At 45.5% G+C, this 22,662-nt stretch overlaps 1 protein-coding gene across 4 annotated transcripts in view; it reads right to left on the reverse strand.

The window, feature by feature from the left end:
- Window positions 1-22,662, reverse strand: part of ANO4 (anoctamin 4) — a 211,065-nt gene that overhangs the window by 21,623 nt on the left and 166,780 nt on the right. For all 4 annotated transcript variants that reach the window (XM_030548451.1, XM_030548448.1, XM_030548447.1 and 1 more), the window contains 6 exons: window positions 22,155-22,266; window positions 21,021-21,078; window positions 18,383-18,480; window positions 15,156-15,298; window positions 13,127-13,279; window positions 9,819-9,966 (listed from right to left, as the gene is read on the reverse strand). In XM_030548451.1, coding sequence (XP_030404311.1) covers window positions 9,819-9,966; window positions 13,127-13,279; window positions 15,156-15,298; window positions 18,383-18,480; window positions 21,021-21,078; window positions 22,155-22,266 — 712 coding nt within the window. The remainder of the gene's footprint in view (window positions 1-9,818; window positions 9,967-13,126; window positions 13,280-15,155; window positions 15,299-18,382; window positions 18,481-21,020; window positions 21,079-22,154; window positions 22,267-22,662) is intronic.

Here is a 22,662-nt window from a genome sequence, read left to right on the forward strand (position 1 = left end):
ACTCCGCGAGCGGTAAGCTGGGCAGCTCCTCTGGGTCCCTTCCCCCCCGGTAGACTTACTGGCTTCTCCGGCGTCTGGTTGGTGTCCGGCCTCAACGGGTATGGCCAGTCCTCGGGGCGATCACAGGCGGCAGGAGTCTCCCCAGCAGGAGCTAGGGCACCAGTGTCTGGCCTCTCTGGCGGCCAGCCAGCTTCTGAGCCCTGGGGTTGGGCTTTTATACTTCCTGTCCTGCGCCTTGACCTCTGGGGGGCGGGCGCCAGCTCCAGTGGCTCTGCCCACTTTGGCATCCAGAGGGACTCGTCTCTCTCTGGGGCGGCTGGGAACCAGGCCGCCTCACTAAACACCCCCCCCACTCAAGTCTGACTCCCGTTCAGCAGGGGCAGACCCTTCCATGCCTCCCAAGCAGTTCAGAAAGTCTGCATTTGCGTGATCCTTCCCGGCCCTATGGTGAACTGTAAAGGCATAGGGCTGTAGCACCAGATACCAATGCTGTAGTCTCATATTATGACCCTTCATTTGGGCCAGCCACTGGAGTGCGGCATCATTGGTGACTAACGTGAACGTGACTCCGAGGAGATAGTAACGCAAAGTGTCACAAGCCCACTTTACTACGAGGGCCTCCTTTTCCACCACTGCGTAGTTCTTTTCCCGGAGGAACAACTTCCGGCTGATATAGATGACTGGATGTTCTTCCCTGTCTACCTCTTGGGAGAGGACGGCCCCAAGTCCTACGTCTGAGGCGTCTGTCTGGAGGATGAACGCCTGGTCAGAATCAGGGCTATATAGGACCGGTTCACAGCAGAGACTTGTCTTGAGCGTCTGGAATGTGTTATTGCACTCTCAGGTCCACACTACTCGCCGAGGGCTGTCCTTGGTCAACAGACTGGTCAAGGGGGCTGCAATTGCCATGAATTGGGGAATAAACTGCCGATAGTAGCCAGCAAGTCCCAGGAACTGGCATACCTAGCGTTTTGTGGCTGGTGGTGGGCAGGTTGCAATGGCCTGAACCTTTCCCAAGAGGGGCTTTACTTGTCCGTTTCCTATGGTATACCCCAGGTAAGTAGTTTCTTGCCAGCCAGTGCAGCATTTCTTTGGGTTGGCTGTTAACCTGGCTGCCGCAGGGATCTCAGGACTGCTGTGACCCGCTCTAGGTGGTTCTCCCATTGGCGGCTATAAATAACCACATCATCCAGGTAGGTGACAGCGCAGTCCCGATGGGGCTGGAGGAGGCGATCCATCAGCCGTTGAAACGTGGCCAGGGCCCCATGGAGGCCAAAGGGCAACCGAGTAAACTGATACAGACCCATAGGGGTGGCAAAGGCTGTCTTCTCCCTGGAGGCCGGCTCGAGGGGGATCTGCCAGTATCCCTTGCTCAGATCAAGGGTGGTGATGTAGCGGGCCTCTCCTAACCGGCCAAGCAGCTCATCTACCCAGGGCATCAGATACGCATCGAACTTTGAGATGGCATTGACATGTCGGAAATCAATGCAGAACTGTTGTGTGCCATCGGGCTTCGGTACCAGTACTACTGGGCTGCGCCATTCACTTTGTGATGGTTCAGTGACTCCCAGGTCCAGCATGGCCTGTACTTCCTCTTCAGCAACCTGTCGCACGTTATATGGCAAGGGCCTGGTTGTGCCCCGGATCACTTTGTGATGGTTCGATGACTCCCAGGTCCAGCATGACCTGTACTTCCTCTTCAACGACCTGTCGCATGTGATATGGCAAGGGCCTGGTTGCGCCCCAGATCACCACCCCAAGCTCTGTCTGAATTGTATGATGAACGAGGGTTGTATATCCCGGTTGGGTTGTGAAAATGTGTGTGGGAACGCTTGTAGGAGACACTGGGTCTGCTTGAGTTGCTCCTCAGTCAGCGTCTCTCCAAGCTGGGGTCCTACAGGGTCCTCCAGACTTGTTACATGGGGACCCAGCTCGGGTTCCGGTGAGTACAGGTTAATTAAGAGTCTCTCCTGCTCCCGTCAGGGTTTGAGAAGGTTAATATGGTACCGTTGCGTTTTCTTGCGCCGGTCGGGCTGGTTGATCTCATACGTGACAGGCCCGACATTTCGGACCACCTCATAAGGCCCTTGACAGTGGGCCAGAATCTTTGACTCACTTGAGGGGAGGAGGAGTAAAATCCGATCCCTGGGTTGGAAGTCGCGAGTCCGTGCGCCCCGGTTGTAGGTCTCGGCCTGAGCTTCTTGGGCAGCCTTCAAATTCTCCCGCGGCAGGGCACCAGCCTGAGTAAGGCGCTCCTAGAGCTGGAGTATGTATTTTAAGAGGCTCTGGGTAGGCGACGGGGTTTGCTCCCATGTTTCTCTCATTAGGTCCAACAGGCCCCGTGGGCGACGACCATACAGCTGTTCAAAAGGGGAAAACTTTGTAGGGGACTGGGGGACCTCCCGAACCGCCAGGAGCAGAGGTGGAAGTAACTGGTCCCATCAGTGGAGATCTTCTTGGGGGAACTTGTTTAACATGTCCTTGAGGGTTTGGTTAAACCATTCGACCAAACCATTGTTCTGGGGATGGTAGACTGACGTATGTAGTTGCTTGATCCCCAGACGCTCACACACCTGCTGCAACAGCCGAGAAGTAAAGTTGGTACCCTGGTCCATGAGAATCTCCTGGAGCAGGCCTATGCGAGTGAAGACCTTCATGAACTCACCTGCTATGGTGATGTTTCGGAGGGGTATTGCCTCTGGGAAACGGGTAGCATAATCCACCATGACCAATATATACTGAAACCCGGCTATGCTTTTTGGGAGAGGCCTCCCCAGGTCCATGGCCACCCACTCGAAGGGGGTTTTGATCAAGGGCATGGAGACCCGGGGGACCTTGGGGGTCTGCCGAGGAGCAGCCAACTGGCAGTCCGGGCAGGACTTACAGTAGTTCCTCACGTCCTGGTGTACGCCCGGCCTGAAGAAGTGCATCAACATTTGGGACAGAGTCTTCTCGTGGCCCAGGGGTCTGGCTGCCGGGACGTCGTGGGCTAGTTTCATGACAGCTTGCCGGTGGCATTGGGGCACAAGTAGTTGGGTCTGGGAATCCCCCGTGTGGGGGTCCCACTCAACCCGATAGATGTGCTCCTGCTGCAGTTCAAAGTGTGGCCACTGTGCCACCCAGTGTGGATCAATGATGGTGCCATCAACAGTGGTGAACTGCTCGTACGTCTGCTTGAGTGTGGGATCGGCCCTTTGATCATGGCAAAAGTCGGTGTGAAGCGAGGGCTCACCAATAGCTTCCAGGGGAGAGTCCTCAGGTTCTTCCCCTGGTTCGGTATGGTCGGGTGCTTCCCGTTCCTCTGCCCAGGCCTCAGAGGGGAGTCACCTTCCAAGACTGAGGTGACCCTCGGGCGTTCCCTGGTGTTGCAGCGGAGGACTTCTGGGAACTCCGACCAGTCTTGCCCCAGGATCACCGGGTATGCGAGGTGCGGGGCTAGACCAACCACCATCGGTCGGGTGACTCCATCCACAGTTAGCTGGGCTTAAGTACTGGGGTAGGGCCGTATGTCCCCGTGAATACACTGTAGCCGTATCGTCCCCAGGAGGGCGTCGGCCTGGGGGCCCTAATTTTTGGCAGATCAGCGTTTGGCCGCAGACTGAATCAATGAGGGCCACCGTTGGGTACCCCTTGACAACCACTGGCACCGTGATCTTGGTGGCGTGTGGACGCCGTGCACAGGCTTCCCCTATGCAGACCTGGCCGAAGTTGCAATCCATCGCTGTGCAGTCCCATTGTAAACGGCCATATTCCCCGCAGGAAAAAAAAGGGCCCAAGATCTGACCATCCCGGTCGTGGTCGTGTTCCCACAGCTCCCTGGGAAGGGCTCTGGTTGATCCCTCGAGGAACTGGGGAAGGTGCTGGGGCTTGTCGCACTGGGGCTTCAGCCGGACGGGTTCGGGGTCCTGGACCCTATGAGGGAATTCGTGTGTCAGTCCGGGTGGGCCCCCCCCTTCTCTCTGTGTTAGGGCGTTCCAATCCTGGTGGGGCTGCTCGGATAGTCGGACCCACTGGTGTTTCAGCGGCTAGAAAATCCTTCATCAGGGTGATGGCGGTGGCTAGCGTCGCAGGCCGATGGCAGAGGATGCAGGCCCTTCCTCGCGGCGGGAGTATGTGAATGAATTGCTCCAGCACAATTTGTTCGGTGAGCTCCTCTGGGGTTCGTCTCTCAGGCTGCGGCTATCGCTTGCATGCCTCCCTTAGCTCCTGAGCTACCAGCTGGGACTGGGCACCTGTAGGGTAGGCCAGGCTCTGGAACCGCGGCCGGAAGGTTTCTGGACTCACATCCAGGGCATCTAAAATTGCTGCCTTTACCTGACTACAGTCCCATGCTGTGTCTGTGGACAGGCCCCGACAGACAGTTTGGGCAGTCCCAGTCAGGTACGGGGCTAGGAGGGTAGCCCATTGGTCTGGGGCCCAGCCAGCAACTACCATTACCCATTCAAACGTCACCAGAAAGGCCTCTGGGTCGTCGTTGGGGCTCATCTTTGTCAGCCGAATGGGCAGGGTGCTGCTGGGTTGCCCCGAGGGGCCCACAGGCTAGGGCTCTGCAGGATGGGGCAGCAGTGTCACAAACTGCTGAAGGCATTGTTGCTGGTGGTCCCAGCTCTGGCGTCCCAGTTCCAGAATCAGCTGCTGCTGCTGTGTCCCGAGCTGCTGAACCAATTGCTGCTGCTGCTGGAGCTGGGCAGTGGCCTGCTGCTGCTGCTGCTGAAGCTGGGCCACCTGCCTGCTGCTGTTGGCTCTCTGCCAAAAATTTAATAAGGTTGTCCATGTCCATGGTTGCCTCTGATACGTCTCCTCAGATCCCTCCTCATAGCGATTGGGTTCCTGGATAAGAATCCCCACTTCTGGTACCACGTGTAGGCGTGTGCTGTTGGGGTCGCCCCTCTCTGGGGCGGCTGGGAGCCAGGCTGCCTCACTACACAAGTCCGGTGAGTCGACGAATTAGCCTGGTGGGGCAGGAAACAGTCAAGGGCTCAGGATGCTCTGGCAGGGGCAGAGCAAATAGTTCAGTGACTGGCAGCCCTGGATAAGGCTGGCCGCAACTGCCTGGCTGGGAGCTCAGGCCCTCAAACAGGGGTTGAGCAAATAGTTCAGTAACAAGCCTCAGCCCTGGGTCAGGGCGGGCAGCAAACAAACAGTTCAGGGCTCAGACCCTCAGGCAGGGGCTGAGCACAGAGTTCAATAGGAAGCCCAGGCCCTGGGTCAGGGCGGGGCGGCAAACAAACAGTTCAAGAGCAAAACCCAGGCTTCTGATCCTGAGTGTCGGGGCGAGGGGGGAGACTGCCACCTGCGAGTTGGGTGGCAGGGAGGATGCAGGCCCGTCCATTCCTCTGCGTCCCAGCCCAGGGCCCTGACAGCAGCAGGCTGCCTGCTGCTGTGTCAGTGGGGATCCTGGCCGCAACACACTGACATCAGCTCTGAGTGTGCCACAGCCCGACTAGAGTCGGCTGCCCCTGGGCTACTTCCGACCTCCCCCTCTAGCAGTACCTGTGTCTGGTCGGCGTCTTCCATAGCATCAAACACCATGGGCTCCTCGGGTACTCCGCGAGCAGTAAGCTGGGCAGCTCTTCTGGGCCCCTTCTCCCCAGTAGGCTTACTGGCTTCTCTGGCGTCTGGTCGACGTCCAGCCTCAACGGGTATGGCCAGTCCTTGGGGCGGTCACAGGCGGCAGGAGTCTCCCCAGTGGGAGCCAGAGCACCAGCATCCGGTTCTCCGGCGGCCAGTCAGCTTCTGAGCCCTGGGGTTGGGCTTTTATACTTCCTGTCCCGCGCCTTGACCTCTGGGGGGCGGGTGCTGGCTCGAGTGGCTCTGCCCACTTTGGCATCTGGAGGGGCTCGTCCCTCTCTGGGGCGTCTGGGAACCAGGCCGCCTCACTACAGGCCAATTTCCTAATTTAGGCTGTGCCTTAGATCACCATAATTAGGGTTTAGAATTATCGAACAAGTCAGTTCACATCTCTCCAAGTAATTGTTTTGGATTGTTTGGCAACAGACTAAGGTGGAATTGCACTGGTTCTTGTTTGGAAGGTTTTTTCCCAACCAGTAAAACTGGTTGTTTATTTTTAAAATGTGAGCTTAAATTCTGTGGGAAATTGCGTGTCCATCAGATTAGTACCTGAATGGTGTTCCTGCTGGCTATGGCTCAAGACCTACACTTAAAGCAGCTATAGAGATGAAATTAATTACAATATATTCTTTCGCATCCTGCACAATTTTTCTGATTCCTTCCCTCACCAAACGGTTAAGATATCCTATGGTCGATGTTCCAGACCCTTGAACTTAGGGAACTATCTATTCCTGTGTAATTTAAGAATAGTTTTCTACTATCTTGATGGCAATGTGCTAACCACATGTGCAATATTGCCATAGAAAGGCATTAGCCAAGTTGGTCTCTTCTGAGAAATTAGATTTGATCTCTTACGTTATTTAGTGTATCGCTGGAAAACTGTGTGAAAGGCTTTAAAATACATCAGTTTAAGATCTGATTCCTTAAGTCAGGCCAATGTCTCTAAACAGAACTAATTTGAAAGCAAGTGCACTATCTTGTCTTCCTTATCAAATGTAATTTCAAAATGCATTTTCTGGGACTGTGGTATGAAAGAAATTAAGAAAGCAGAAAAAAAAGTTGACACCACTTAAATGCTCTATGAGTAAACACAATGGCAGCATGGGGAGGCACAGGCCCACCAACGATCATCATCAGACCTGAAAGATTTTCTACAACTCTATGGAAACAGACAGAACAATTTTTCCAGCATCTATGAAAATGCCAAATCTTTAACAATATAATGAGTTAAGTAGCATTGCCAATCATGAACTGTCTCCTTTGGTGTGACTAGACTGCACTTGCATCCAAAATATGGCTAAAAGCAGGGCCGGTGCAACCATTTAGGCGAACTAGGCGGTTGCCTAGGGCACCGAGATTTGGGGTCACCAAAAAGCGCCCCCCAATTTTTTTTAAATGGTTGACCGGCCGCTGCTGCTGGGACATAGAAGGGGTCTGAGCTGCCGGCACCAAGTGATAGTGACACACAATGGGAGCAAAATAAGGAAGTGGGAAGAGGAGGATACAAAAATCAGGTGACATAGTTACTTCTTAGGTTCACATCATGTTCTGCAAAATCTGTACAGTTTTTTATATTCCCTTTCCTGTTTGTATCTAAACTGTTCCCGCATTTTCTAAACTTGAAGTGATTTTCTGTTTCATTACTAAACAGACACCTTACAAACAATCCATACACCCTTGTGTGTTGTTTTAACTATTGCATGTGTTAAAACCTACTAAGCCCCCACTTCTTAGCTCAAGAGCTCGTTTACACATATTTCCTATCTTACTTCACCACCAACCACCCTTAGCCCAGATCCCCAAGCCAGGTGACTGTAAGCCTCTCATCCTCTGATATCTCCACATCTCTTCCATCCCCAGCAATCATGTCCTTATTTCAGTAAGTATTTTCATTGCCCAGAAATGAGAAGTTTACAAAAGTTACTCTTGTTATCAGAGGCCTTGATCCACCTTCATAGAATCATAGAGTATCAGGGTTGGAAGGGACCTCAGGAAGTCATCTAGTCCAACCCCCGCTCAAAGCAGGACCAATCCCCAGACCTTGAAGTCAGTGGAAAAATTCCCACTGATTTCAATGGGTTTTAGATCAGGCCCAGAGGCTCCAAGAGCCACTTCTTCCTCTTCCCTCACAGAAGCCCTTCAACATCATATTGCCTCCTGTTCCAGCATTCAGCTCAGGCTCTCTGTTAAATAATAAAGAACTTCTGAGGCTATTACCTCAGAAAAGCAGAAAGTTTGTTACTCCTGTTTTATTGTCCCATTTGAAATAATTCTTTAAAATGTAGGTTTCTCTTGTGTAAGGTAACAAGTGACTCAGGATCACCATCTAGCCACAACATGCACGATGCTGAGAAATAAGTAGGTGTGGTGGTTGTTTGCTGACAAGTAAAGCCCTGATTTGATACTAAATACTGGAACAGACATGAACTATTAATATCTCTAGAGCTCCCAAGCCTCTCCCATTGATGGCCTCCTCTTTCGAATCAAGCAAATGAGATTTGCATGTGAATTCTTACAATGTAACATTCAAGGATTAGCTGGACAGCTCGGAGCACCTTGGAGTTGTACCTTCTGTGAACTTTAATCTTTTATCATTCTTTGTAGCAGAGCAGCACAATAGTGGGATCCTAGGTTGTACTAGCCAGATGTTTTCCTTACTAACTTGGAAGGTTGCTCTCCTATTATTTTGTCAGATGCTTGAATTGCACCTATCTCAAGTGAGGTAAAGTAGAACAAGGCAAAACATCTTAACAGATACCTACCTCCTGCATAAATGATTGCAGGATAGGGGTCTATTTCTTTAAAACAAACCTGGACCACAATGCCTCTGAGAAACTTGACAACCCCTAATATGGAACAACTTTTTGATCCTATCCAGAGCAGTTGCTGTTACACCAGTAGGATAAGATCTGCCTACACTGTGCTCTTGTTTAGTGTAATGGTTGCAACATAAATCTGACAAGGCTTGAATACTCAGGCTTAAGCTTGAAAGTCATCTTGATCTGTTAATCAATATTTATGTCAAACAGTTGATGAAATTCAAATAGTTAATTATAGTAAGTGACATGCATTCTCTATCCTTTACTTTTAATAGTGAACAAGAAAAAGGACTGATAGGAATAAAATTTCATTTTTTTTCGTTTACAGTTGATGCAGCCTCATGGCAGATTAAAAAAAAAAGGTCTGGGGCACAATTTCGTGACCGTGTATTGTGTATAATGTATGTGATTTTTTGGGGGGGGAGGGGCGCAAGATGGAAGTTTCGCCTAGGGCGCAAAATATCCTTGCACCGGCCCTGGCTAAAAGCAACAACAAAAAGAATCCTCTTCTCTGTATCTGGGAGGGAAAATAAAGCTATGAAGTGGAATATTTATACCTGATAGCAGGATGCAAGCTAACTGTTGCTACGTATTGCTTAGCTTGCTTAGTTTATTGCTTTTAGTGTAATACAGCACTTATTGCTAGAGTGGCTAGAGGCTTATTAGCAAATTTTGAACATTTGGGGTTCTGTTGGGTTGGGTGAAACCAATGATTTCATTCAAGGTTTCCCCCCACCATTCCCACAGTAGCACACTAGATTTTAGAAGGTGCCTTTCAAATTAAATTATGCCCAGTTCCAGGGCAATAGTGCACACACTATTGTAATTTAGTGTTTATCAACACTGGAATGAAAATGCACAGGAATAGCATGGATTCAATTCAGGACTGCCTCTCAAAAGCCCTAATATAAGAGCGCTGTCTTTTTAAAAAGGAATCCAGACGTTATTTTGCTCAGTAATTATAATTTGCCTGCTGAAGCTGGAGTTGCCTCTTCTGATTAGACTCTGCACTTTTCTTGGATTAATACTTGTAAAATCCTACATCAGCAGAAAGAGGTTTAGTGAATAAGCTACACATGATAGCCCAGCTTCTCAGCTGGTGAAAATCAGTATTGCTTCTTTGACTACACATTTACAAGGTACACCAGCTGGTGATCTGGGCCAATATATTGATTATGATCATAACATGTTATTGTAGCCACTGAACCTTCTATAACTGATCCAGAACTTTTCCCCTGAGTTAAGATCATAAATCCCAACTACTCACAGACTGTATTATTGATTCTCAAAGTATTATTTACTGTGGCAGTGCAATCTGGAGTACATTCTTGTTAGTGGAATCTGTAAATATGGAGACAGTAATGCTATTTATGTTTCAAGGAAATAGAGATTTTCATGCACATTAACATTTTCCTAAAGAAAGCTTACTTTTGTCCAGCTTCTCCTTGGCCTGCACAAGGTCCATATTTGTAAGCATAAACGAGTCGAGGGATGAAATCTGAAGTCACAGCTACAACAAATGCATTTGTGATAACAGAGAGAATTCCAATGCCTTCCAGAATTCCATACCAGATTCCTATCCAATATAGAAAACATTGCATTAGTTTCAGGGAAGACAATTATCAAAGTGGTTTAAATATTGCATGCAACTGTGCCTGGGAATTCTTGGCTTTTCCTGTCTCAGTCAGTTAGCACATTCCTTTCTGAGCCATGCAAGCATCAACATGTGTATTTGAATACAAGGAGACATATGGATCTAGCACTAGATAATGTCACAGCTGGATTATTTCCTGAGGAAGCAATGGTGCTTGCAATGATATGCAGGCTGCCAGTATGAACCCATCATTACATGATACTAGACTGCAGGGGTCGGCAATCTCTGGCAGGCGGCTCGCCAGGGTAAGCACCCTGGGGGGCCGGGCCAGTTTGTTTACCTGCTGTGTTGGCAGGTTCGCCGTTCCAAGCTAATGGGGGTGGTGGGAACCCGCGGCCAGCACATCCCTCGCCCGCGCCACTTCCTGCCACCCCCATTGGCCTGGGACGGCGAACCATGGCCAGTGGGAGCAGAGATCAGCTGATCCTGCCGACGTGGCAGGTAAACAAACTGGCCCGGCTCACCAGGTGTTTGCCCTGGCAGGCCGCGTGCCAGAGGTTGCCGACTCCTGTACTAGAGTGAGGTCTTCCAATTGGTGAACAGGCAAAATGCCATCCCAGCAAATGAGCATGAATATAGCTAGCCAAGCCACCATGTACGTTCATCATGCATGAATGGTAGGGCATGAATCTTAGCCAAGAACATTGGTATAGTTGTTCTTCCTGAGGTTCCATGCCTATGATGGAAGAGAGCTGTCATTGCTTATCTGGCTCTAAAATACTTTTAAAAAGTAGCAAAAATCAAAGCACTCCTGCACTGTGAGTGCCTTTTATCTTCTCTAATGTTCGTAGTTTCATTAAGAGGGCTGTGCACACAGTGAAAGTCATTAGGAGAACTTTCATGGAACTTAATAAGACAAGACTGAAGGTTTCTTTTTCTTTCTTTTTTTTTTTTTTTAAAGTTTGATCCATTACAGTGCAAAAAAAAAGTGTTTCTTCTTTGGGCAAGAGTCTCTGTTAAACTACAGTAATTAATAAGTTATGTGTATGAAAGTTGAATAAAGCTGTGAAGCTGGTACAAGAAAATGGTTGAAATACTTCATTCAGACCCATTGTTACTGTTGAGCTGACAGACGGGAATCAAAGAAGAGAAGTGTATGATGTAAAGAACTCACCTATGTTTAACACTTATGATTGTTTTGGTTAGGGATGATGGGAAAATATTTATGATTAATAAAAACCATAGACCAAACCATTACTAGAGGTACACACCAGTACAATATTCCCCAAAAGATAATGAGACAATCCAAGAATTCTTGGATGGTAAAATACACTGAAATCTGTAGAAGACTATTTATCTTAGGCAACCTGATTTAAGAAAGCATCTGAAACTTTAAATGCTATGAGTACAATTTTGCTTATCCATTATTAGAAAACAACCCCTACCAAGAAACTGGTGACTGACATCCCTTTTCTGTCACTTAGGACAGGTTTCACAATCTTTCACATTGAAGATGGAGCACTCAAAAAACCAGAGTCCCATACCTTTACCCATGCTTAGTTACATCTTACTTTGCTAGCAGTCCCACTGACGCCAACTGTTCATAGAGGCTCTGATTCAGCAAAACACTTGAGCACATGCTGAAATACTTTGCTGAATTGGGATTGGAATAAGGTGCTATTCACTGTGAATAAGGGGGTCAGAATCTGGTCCCAAATGGATGTTTCCTAAATCACTATTATTCAAATTACATTTTAAAATGGTAAACATGATGGAATTGTAAGAATGTGAAAAGATCATGTTTTATTATTATTTTTTATTACCATCAGCCAGCTAGAGACTAGCCACTCTGAGGAGATTTAGCCAGTAGGTGGAGTCCCCTATCCTTTAGTCCAGGGGTGGGCAAACTACGGCCCATGGGCCACATCCAGCCCGTGGGACGGTCCTGCCCAGCCTCCAAGCTCCTGGCCCAGGAGGCTAGCCCCGGCCCCTCCCCTGCTGTCCTCCCACCCCCAGAGCCTCAGCTTGCTCACTCTGCTGCTGGCACAATGCCCTGGGAGGTGGGGCTGCGAGCTCCTGGGGCAGCGCAGCTGCATTGCCCAGCCTGACCTGGTCTCTGTGCTGCGTGGTGGCAGTGGCGGCAGCGTGACCTGGCTCTAGCCCGGCAGCGTCGCTGTAGCACCGCCAGCCACCAGTGTTCCAAGCAGTGCAGTAAGAGAGTAGGGAGCAGGGCGGGTTGAATAGAGGGTAGGGGAGTTCGGAGTGGTGGTCAGGGGGCAGGGGTGTGGATGGTGATCAGGGGGGAAACAGGGGGTTGAATGAAGGCTGGAGTCCTGGGGGGCAGTCAGAAAGGAAGGGGGTTGGATGTGGCAGCAGGGGGAATTCAGGGGTAGGGGTTCTGGGGGCAGTCAGGGGACAGGGAGCGGGGGTGTCTGGATGTCAGAGGGGCTGTCAGAGAAGAGGGGGTGGATGGGGCAGGAGTCCTGGGGGGGAGGGGCAGACTGGAGGTGGGGTCCAGGCCATGACCCCCTCCCCTAACTGGCCCTCCATACAATTTACGGAACCCGATGCGGCCCTAAGGCCAAAAAGTTTGCCCACCCCTGCTTTAGTCAGTCCTGGAAAGTTTGCAATATTCTCAGCACTTCAAAGACCTTTGTAGACATGAGTCTAGTTTTCTCAAACAGGCAAAGGGAAACACTTTTGGCTGGATGAGTAGAAACTGTGCGAAGCTTCTCCGAGATGGAAATTACTTCAATTTGCATCATTTAAAAAAATTTCTCTAACTCATTATTATATTCAAAGTGAGCAGCTGCATGTACAACTGAGAAAGTGCATTCACCAAAAGAAAACCCAGCAGAGATCACTGAACACTTAGTTTAAAAATCTGGACTGCTAAGTCATCCACCAAGTCATTAAAAACCTATTTTCCAATTTGGATTATTAGGTGATAAAAATAAACCAATGTTGAATGTTTACACCTTTTTTTTTTTAGGAGCCAAAATTGTGCATTATTTTATATAATGAGGAAGAGGATGGGAGTCAAAGGTAAAGCCATTAATGATTTGTAGCTTTAATTTAAAGTCATTGGGTTCATCAAATGATCAGTGCTTTGTCTTTAAAAAGAGACACATAAGAAGCTCACCTATATCTTTGGCTCTTGAGGCTAATGGCCGTCTCCACTGTGTGACAAATTTGTATGCATCAAGCCGGATTTCAATAATATTGTTAAGTAAGGCCAGAAGTGGTGCCAGTGGAAAAGCTGCCACAAAGATGGTTGTGAATCCAAACTGAAGAACTGGGAAAAGAAATAAAAGGTTAGTATTTTCAACACTGTATTTACTTTCAAGATCTTATCCAAAATGCCAGGCTACTGAGATGCCATGTAGCTAGTAAACTTGCTCACTATGAAGTACCATATTATCACTCCGTGATGCTAGTGGTATCAATAGGGCAATTCTTTTTCCAAAAGATCAGTACCAGGGTGAGGGAACAAATGACTGAATTTCCTGAGAGCTTTGAGAACCATATCTGTGCATTTTGCTATGGAGACACAAAAGCTGATGAACTATATGTTTTTTAGAGCTGTTTTGTGATCTAACTGATTTTATTATTTTATTTTATTTTATTTTTTTAAACTTCAGCACCTCCAAAATTAGGCCACTTCTATTTAGGTGCCTGCATTTTGAAAACATTGATGCAACAGAGTGTACGGAGTTAACAGGTGAGCCTGCATTCTGACACTCACTAGTTCCACAAGAAGAAACTGATTAGGGTAATTAAAGGTAATTAGCTAAGCAGACAGGTGGTCTGGGGGAGCTAATAAGCCAATTAGCCCAATCAGCTCAAGACTGATAAGGAGGCATAGAAAGGAGAAGGAACAGGGCAAGCTGAATCCAGCCTCACAGATGCTTTAGGGAAGGAAGACCTTGCCTTCTTTCAGGTCCTGAGGGCCTAAAGCCAGGAGTGGCCCCAGGGTTTCTGACGCCCTAGGCGGACAGCCATTTCGCCGCCCCCCAGGGCCCTGGTGGATGGTCCGCTGCTGGAAAGGCTCCAGTGGAGCTGCCGCAGTGATGCCAGCGGGCGGTCCGCTGGTCTAAAGGCTCCGGTGGACCTGCCGCAGGCATGCCTGCGGCAGGTCCACCGGAGCCTTTAGACCAGCGCACAGTCTGCTGAAATGACTGCGGCAGCTCCACCGGAGCCTTTCCAGCAGCGGACCGTCCACCGGCATAACTGAAGTAAGTCCACCGGACCCACGTGCCGCCCCCCCGGCAAAATAGCGCTCCCCAAAAATTCTGGCACCCTAGGCCATTGCCTAGGTCGCCTAAATGGTAGCGCTGGCCCTGCCTAAAGCACAGAGGCTATTGTAACTAGTACTGCTGCATGGGTGTGTAAAGTTGTTGGTGGAGGGAACTCAGATAAATGGCATAGTGGATACAAAATCAATAAAAGTCTGAGCCATTTTCTGTGGTGCAAAAAGGCAGGAGCGGAGCAGGCCTTTCTACAGTTGACATAACTGTTTAGGGCCTGTTTTGCAGAGTAGCTGATCTCACACCGCTCTCCTTAATTTCAGTGGAATTGCACCAGTCAAGAGAGGGCTCTATCAACTACATGTGCAGCTCAATCAAGTAAGGCAAAAGTCCTTTGTCTTTCATTCATTTTATGTTTGTTCTCCTGGGGAAAGCAGTGTTTCCTAGAAGCAAGCAATTTTGTAAATATTAGCTAGTAAATATACCCTATCATACAGCCACTGCTAGACATCTGAAAAGTAAGTGCTTTGACATTAAGACTTTATCAGGGTTCAGTAGAATTTGCTTTATAAGGAATAATGACAAGAAATTATACAGTTGAGGGAATAAGAATTCTGAGGCTGCAATTTAGAGAATATCCCTCTTTCCATGAAGTCAACTAAGCAGATAAAACATTTCACAAATGGGAGTTTAGTACATCAGATGTGGCACTATAAGAAATATTGCCTGGGTTTGCTTAACAATTCACTCCCCTTCCTCACCTGACCTGTGATAATGGAAATCATTCTGCAGTCTCTTTAGTTTCAGCCAGCAGTACTTCGGAGTTTTTAAATGAACAATTCAGCCCTCTGGGCTTTAAAAAAAAACAAAAAATGTACTGACATTAAAATCTAGCATAAGAGTAAAATCAGAACATTTTCCTACTCATTTCTAGGTATTCATCAAAGAGTCCATAAGCATTCATAGGCTGAAGATTGTAGTCCTTTTCCCACTGTGGGAAGCTTGTTTTTCTCTGTGAGCCATGTTCTTGATATAATTTTCTCCTGGTCCACCAGTTCTGAATTAACCTGCATATTCAAATAAATTGTAAACACCCATTTATTGGTTATTCAGGATTTTAAATCAGAAGCTTTAACACTAGCTAAGTAACTACACAGAAATTTACTGTGCATGTGCAAACTGCAGGTGGAAGAATCTTAGTATGGGGCTGAATCTATTATTGGCTACCAATTCCCAATTAGCAACAGAGGTATGTGAGATTCTGAAGATACATGGGACCACCCCTTTCTCTATTCCATTCTCTGAGCGTTAGCTGTATTAGAGGACTGAATAGCAAGTTTAGTTTGATTACTTATTAATAATGAGAGAGAGAGAGAGAGAGAGAGAGGCTGGGCTGGACTAGACAATGCATTTTGTAAACTCAATGTATCAATGTATGAGAGCGTTTGATATTAGTAACAGATGTGGCTGGTAGCACAGAATACTATCCTTTATCCCTAAAATGGGGAAAAGTTCCTGGATTGTCCTTCAGATACAGATGTTCTTTCCTGCCTAGAATGGCAAATTGCTCAAGTCAATCAGAGCTAAGAAGGGAGATGTATGGTTCTTTTTGAATGGAAATGTGTCCTCTGGAACTGAATGTTCAGTAATAGAATGGGCAGAAACAAGTGGGCAGGCTAATGATTGTGGACATACTGTTGTCACTGGAATAGCAGTCGATGTAAAAAGTTAAAACAGGGTAGTGTGGCTTGCATCTGTACATATGCTTTGTTTTCTCCTTAGAAGTAAGTTCCTATCCCCCAACCAATCAATAATTTATACATAATTTCCTAATGATTTGCACATTTATTCTGAAATATGACTTCTCCAGTACATGGGATTGACTGTGTGACAGGGGAACAGAACTGACTTATGTTTTTTATTTGACTTCAGTTTTGAATGTGACAGTCTCTCTGTCACTTCACTAACTTCACTAATAGTTCCCCAAACTATTCTGGGTCTTTCCACTGTTTCTTTGTGCTGTCTCTCCCCCTCAATCCCACCACACATTGCTGATGTTAGCTTGGGAAAACTCCACAGGGATCGTGCTGAGCTTCTGCAGAGAATGATCTTCAGATAAAGCTGAAGCATCACTTGAGCTTCAAGCCTTCACCTTAATGGTGTGTGTCAAAGCATGTAACCATTACAGCATAAACTAGTTATCATCCAGGCCCCCTAGAATTCTGCAGCATGTCAGTGTCACTCTGTTGTCTGGTTCCTAAAGCTCTCTGACAGAAATAGCAAAAATTTCAAAACCCAAGTTAATGTCACACACCTCAGTGAGAGTCATGACAGGCTACTTTCCAGTTCCCATTATAAAAATCATATAGAAACAAGAATCTTTGGAAGAGGCCCTGACTCACCCAGATTTCCTCCAAGGGCTCTGGGGGAGCACATGCTGGAGTGGGAGCTCTCTGGCGCCTGACTCCTCTCATTGGTGAGCACCCTTCGGGGATGCTTCCACCTCCATCAGCCCTAGCACAATGGCTGCATTGCCTGTAGCAGTAGTTGGCCTCTGTATAGAAGGGGCAGAGGATCTTCCCTGAACCCTTTGGGAACCCAAGCAGGGCCAGACACAATTTGGCATTTAAAACTCCTAGCTAGGCTGTTTGGCAGAAAAAGGAGAGGTTCATGTCTGCTGGGGATTCATGGGGATAGAGGGAGGGAGCAGCGGCACTAGAGACTGAACGCCTCTGTCCCTGGAACAGGTACCACCTGTGCAAACTCCGCACACTGCCTCAACTTTGTGCTGGAACTCTAAAGTGGAGGCACCAACTTTGTGTCAAACAGACACTACTGGAACAGTTTGTATAGTGGGGGTGCTGAGAGCCATTGAACCAAGGTGTAAACCCAGTATATGATGGAAACCACTTAAAGCCCAGGGGAGTTGTAGCACCCCCCTAAACCCCTAGTTCCAGCATCTGTGCATTACTTCTATTAGATCTCCCACCCTTTTAAACTGATCTCTTCCCATCTCCAGCTCGCCTCTTCTGTGATCTCCCTCTCGACTTTTCATTAGGTTTCACGATGCTAGTTAATGGGTGCCAGAAAGATTGAACTAAAGTGTTAAAAACGGACAAAAGAACCAGGGAGTGGAAAGAGAAGCAACAAAGTTGCTGCTGTTTTTTCTAACTACAGTAATTCCTCAAATTAGAGCTGAATGTGACTGTTTGCTACAGCATCATGGCATGCTGAGGGGGAGAGAAGTGTGAAACAGAAGGAAAGAAGAGAGTACTCAACACCTTGCTTGCCAAGTAAGCAGTGTTTTGGGGCAATTTACTCAAAAGTCTACATGGTTCTGTTTAGCAAGGGCTAAGGCTGCTTAAAAGAATTGCTGTGAATGTGATGTGGCTTCTGTAGCCCCAGAGACTGAAATCTCCATTACGTTGCACTAGCCCTACTGTGGTTTCAGCAGCAAGGCAAATTGATGTGAACAATGATACTTTGCAAGGGTACAAATATTTACAGTGCTGATTTATCTCACTTGCTAATTTGCCCCCAGTGGCCTGCCACTCCACTGATCTGTATTGCCAATTGTCTATAGCAATCCATTAAATATTAAACCCATGCACCTTTAAATGAAATAACAGTAGTCCCTTTTAGCTTGAACAAAGTCTAGTGTTACTGTATACATTGTCAGTAAACGTGGCCAGGTCAGTAAGTTTGTCTACTTGCACATTTTTGACTGCCTATGTGCAAGCAGTTCACTTTTTCTGGCTCACACCTCTCCTTTCAGGTATCCTATGTCGTCCAACAAGAAGAAATCTAATTAGAACTTACTGGTATAGACTAAAAAGCACGTATCTAACATTTCAGTGTAGGGAATAGAGCAGTGGTACAGAAACAGATTTTTTTTAAATTGGAAAGTACCACACTTCAGAAAATGAAATATTTTCTAATAATGTGTATATATATTTATATTATTTTCATTTCTGTAGACTTTGTTCTATGTAAATAACTGTACGGAAATATCTGAGAAGAGTTCTCCACTGTGTTTGTGTGATACTATAATTACTGTTTTATTCTTCTCCCATTTAAGAAAATCAGAAGGCAATAACGAAAATAATATCTTTTTGGTGACCTTTGTAAAGATAGGCAGTATATTTACTTACGGGTAGCCCAGTTCCATGAAGTTATTCCAGGTCTGCTTTAGCACCATTATAATACCCATTTGCATACAGAGATCAATAAGGCATCCACTAGGGTGGCACTGCAGAGTAAATTAAAAAAAAAGAGTGGTTTAAAGAAATAGAAATAATTCTCATTCATTTCTGCAAATCCAAAAGGATTAAATGAATGTATCGTAATTTATAAAACTTTTAAAGGAACTTTCATTTTTACTATTTTAATGTAAATCCAAAGGAGAAGGTAAGTCACATCACTAGTCCTTTAAGTCCAGTCTCTAGCATCCTGCTTGGTCAGAACCAAATGCTTAGGATGAAGGCAACCCAGTGGCCACAATAGCCCACAGTGTAATTCTGTATGGGTCTGATGGAAAGCCTATAAGAATAGGAGTTTTTCTATGGACTTCAGTAGGTTTTGGATCAGGCAGCGTATGTTGTAAGGAATGGGGATGAAATTCCTGCTGACACCTCAGGCAGTTAGTTTACTCCTAAAATGCAGTATTTGACTCAATGGATCCCTTAAAGTTATTGTCTTGTTATGAGATATTTAAGACTCTGGACATTAAATGTCTTCTTGCCAGTTTTTCTTCCTGGTTCAATCTGGAGTGATTTGGGTTTGACTTGGGCTGGATTCTCAGCTGTTGTAAATTGGTGTAACTCCATATACTTTAATCAGTCATTGTAAGAAGCAGAGAGGTCTGAGAACTCGCTGCACTGATTAGCCCTTATTGTCCTCAGACCAACATTTTGCACCATTGACTATCCTGACATAAACAGGGGTATCAAAGCCGATCAGTGGACATTGTGCACAGTAGAGACAGACCAGAATAATTCTCTGATACAGAAATAGTCCAGTTTCATTTTAGTAAAGAAAAACTTCACAATAATTTGTATGGTGACCTTCTGATGGGAACTGTTTTCCATTGTACAATGAGCTGACATTTCCCTGTTTATTCTTCTCTATAGACTTCACTGAAGCCTACCTTAAGTCAACATGGTTGGCAAATAGATTTTTTTTTAAATCAACCCCACTCAGCATTGTATGGAGGTTAAATTAAAGTAAACAGAGAAAGTAGATAATCCCTCTTTTGGTTTAACATCATCTTTATATTTTGACAGGAGTTAGTCACATGAGTAAACTCAGCTCTAGGGTAAGCTGGAGCATCTCTATCAAACTCAATGGTGTTTCACTTGCTTACTATAGGCCTGAATTTGGCCACTGATTTTGTCCTACTGAGATCCCTTTGTCCAATGTCCTTACCCCTGGTTTCAGTTAAGGGCTGGTCAGAAATTGTTTTTGATGTATATCTCGATATTATATTCTTACCATGTGTAGATAGAATCATAGAACTATAGGGATTGAAGGAACTGCAAGGGTCCTCTAGCCTAAATCCTAAATAAAGTCCGTCATAGATATAGTTGATAAGAATGGGCTCCCTATATTGGAAAGAATAATACTTTTTGCCAGACATTGTCTTTTGCAGCCCAACTTGAGAAAAGCCTTTGCTGAACTATCAAGGAATATATCAGCTAGCTCACTTATTTCAAACACACACACAATTTTGCTTTGGCTACATTTTGGAGAACATTGACTTTCCATCTCTCCACCTGTGACTTTTTTTTTTTTGTTCCCTGGACTGTACAGCTGCTCAAATAATAATTAAAAAAAAACCTGAGTGAATAAGCAACTTGCATTAAGAACATGTGAATAATGACTAGCATGATCCTACAACTGACAACACAAGTATTTGGACAACCTCTATTAAGGCCAGTGGGTGGGGGATCTGGAAGTGATCATGAATTCATTCTGCCAGCATGCAATCTGTGACTCAAGATTTGCCATTTGTCATTCATGTGTGAAAATGTTTGTCATTCAGCTAAAAAACAGGGACAAAACCATGTGACTTGGGTGACCAAATATTAATGTTAGATACTGACTTATTCACAGGCTGCCAACTGTTCATTTACAATATCCATCAGCGATTTTTGAATCCTGAATATATTTACAAAAAACGGCATTGGTTTTTGCATGAATTGCAAAGCCAGCCCCCTCATGCCTCACCATTATATTCTGTAAGCACTGATTACTATTACTTCCGAGAAGCTTGCTTAGTTGCTTTGATTTTTTTTTGAGTAGATTTTGTTTGCTTCAAATTCGAGACTTCAGGTCAGTAATGCAATAAGAACTAGTCCTCATAATTTTTTGACTGAGTGGAAAAGAGTATTTTAGAGGTGGAAAAGGACCCAGATTCAGATCTTAATTGATTCATATTGAGGATGAATAATAGAAAGCGTCTGATATTCGTTTCTATGATTTAAAAAAAAAAGAAATTAAGTTGAGGCCATATATTAATGCCACCCAAATATGATACATAGACCCCAAAAGTTAAGGTTTAAAAAACATGTTATCAATATGGAAGTGTCTTTCTGAAGCAGGTGAAGAGGAATTTAATCAATGGTGACCAGTCAGAGAGCTCCTGGAAACTCAATGATACATTCAAAATAACCTAAGCAGGGGGCCAGAGTCTGCCCTTGCTCACATCCTGTGCCATCCATGGGCTTCAATCAGATTGTACAACGTATGCAGAATTTGCCCCTAAAAGCCTGAGAGTTACAGAATACTCACCTCTTCCAGTCTCCACCTGTTTATCAGCCTCAAGTAGGCACCAGGGTGTCCTGTAAATCTTCAACATAAGAGCAAACATCAGCTATTTCTGACTAGATCTCTGATCACAATCTTAGGAAAAAGCTCAACATAGTTGTTTTAACTCCATTTCCCCCAAACAGGATTGATTTAAATATTAAAGATGTAATTATGCAGGATGATTTGAAGGATTGCTAATATCATTTATGTTAAGAGCTAAGCAAACTTTCATCTGTGCTTTAGCTAAACGCCTACATTCTAATACTGGATAGTTCATTCTCTGATCTTCAGCAGGTGGGAAGAGCAGAATATCAAGACTGAGTAACACTGTCAAGAGAATTTTGCTTTGAAGCTTCATTTTGAACTGCTTTAGAATGTGTTATTACTGGGTGGAAAGAGACCATGAAATGCAAAACCCCCGCCTGGTCCACTTCCTTTTGATATAATGAAAAACTCGGTGTCATACTTTCTGTGAATCCAGTGAAAACATGTTTTCACCCAGGGTGCAAATTTTTCACAGTTACACTGTGTATTCACTCAAATGATTCGCTCAGATATCCAGATGCAAACAACTCATACTAATGGATCATTCAGATCTGCTCACATGCCTTTCTGATTTCTGTGGGGAACAAACAGGAACAGACATGCAAAGATTTCTCTTATTTTCAGCAAAAAAGCAAATTCCATTACTTGTAATAATTATGAATTTGCTGCAAACTGGCCGAAGTATACATCAGGTGAACCAAAAGTTACTTAGATTTCAGGGGACAGAGATGAAATGACAAAATGTTAAGTTCTTCTTCTATCTGTACAAATTATCCATATAAAAAGCAGAGCAAAGTGACCTGCAAATGTCTTAGCTGAAGACAGCAGTTCTCTGCAGTGGAATTTTTAGAACTTAGTATTAAGGAAATGTCTGAGAATGGGAACTGTATATTACGTTTCTAACCTTTTTAAAGGAAAATCTAAATTTTAACCTTTTTTCCTTTGCTAACTTGGACTTTGCAATTGAGCAAGTATGACCATATGAGCCCATTTTGTTTCATTAAGGGCAATATCATTTTCTTCTTTGCTCTCTATTGCAAGCACAAAGACAGAGCAGATACTGATTCTTACCTTCCCAAGAAGAATGCTATATAAAAGGTAGAGCTGTTCAGATTGACAAACTGGAAAAGAAACATTTTCAAAGTGAAGCTGTTCTCCCACTCAGACTCAGTCCGAGGCTGCTCTGTGAATAAAGATAACAGAGTTTGAGAGGTTTAATCAGATTAGCAGTTTTACTACACTGAGGACTGCAGGCACATTTTAGAGATGGCAAAGCTGCCTGCTGGTCTCAATTTATAAGATGACAGCAAAATTTGTATAAAAAAAAATCCACAGCAAGTGGGTTTGTAAAAACTCTTACCAACCTCGTCTGACGTTTTATAGCTGGCTATACAAGGTTACAGATTATAAGAAATGGTTTGCCAGTTTGCTAGAGGTAACACACACATTCAATTTCCTTCATTTGGACTAAAATAGACAACTCCTGGATTCATCTGTGTACTATAAACTCAGCTTCTCTTCTGTTGTTTTCATTTCTGTAGTCTACTACAATTAGATGGCAGAATGCATACTAATATGC

This window comes from Gopherus evgoodei, chromosome 1, assembly GCF_007399415.2.
Source record: "Gopherus evgoodei ecotype Sinaloan lineage chromosome 1, rGopEvg1_v1.p, whole genome shotgun sequence".
Classification (NCBI taxonomy): Eukaryota; Metazoa; Chordata; order Testudines; family Testudinidae; genus Gopherus; species Gopherus evgoodei.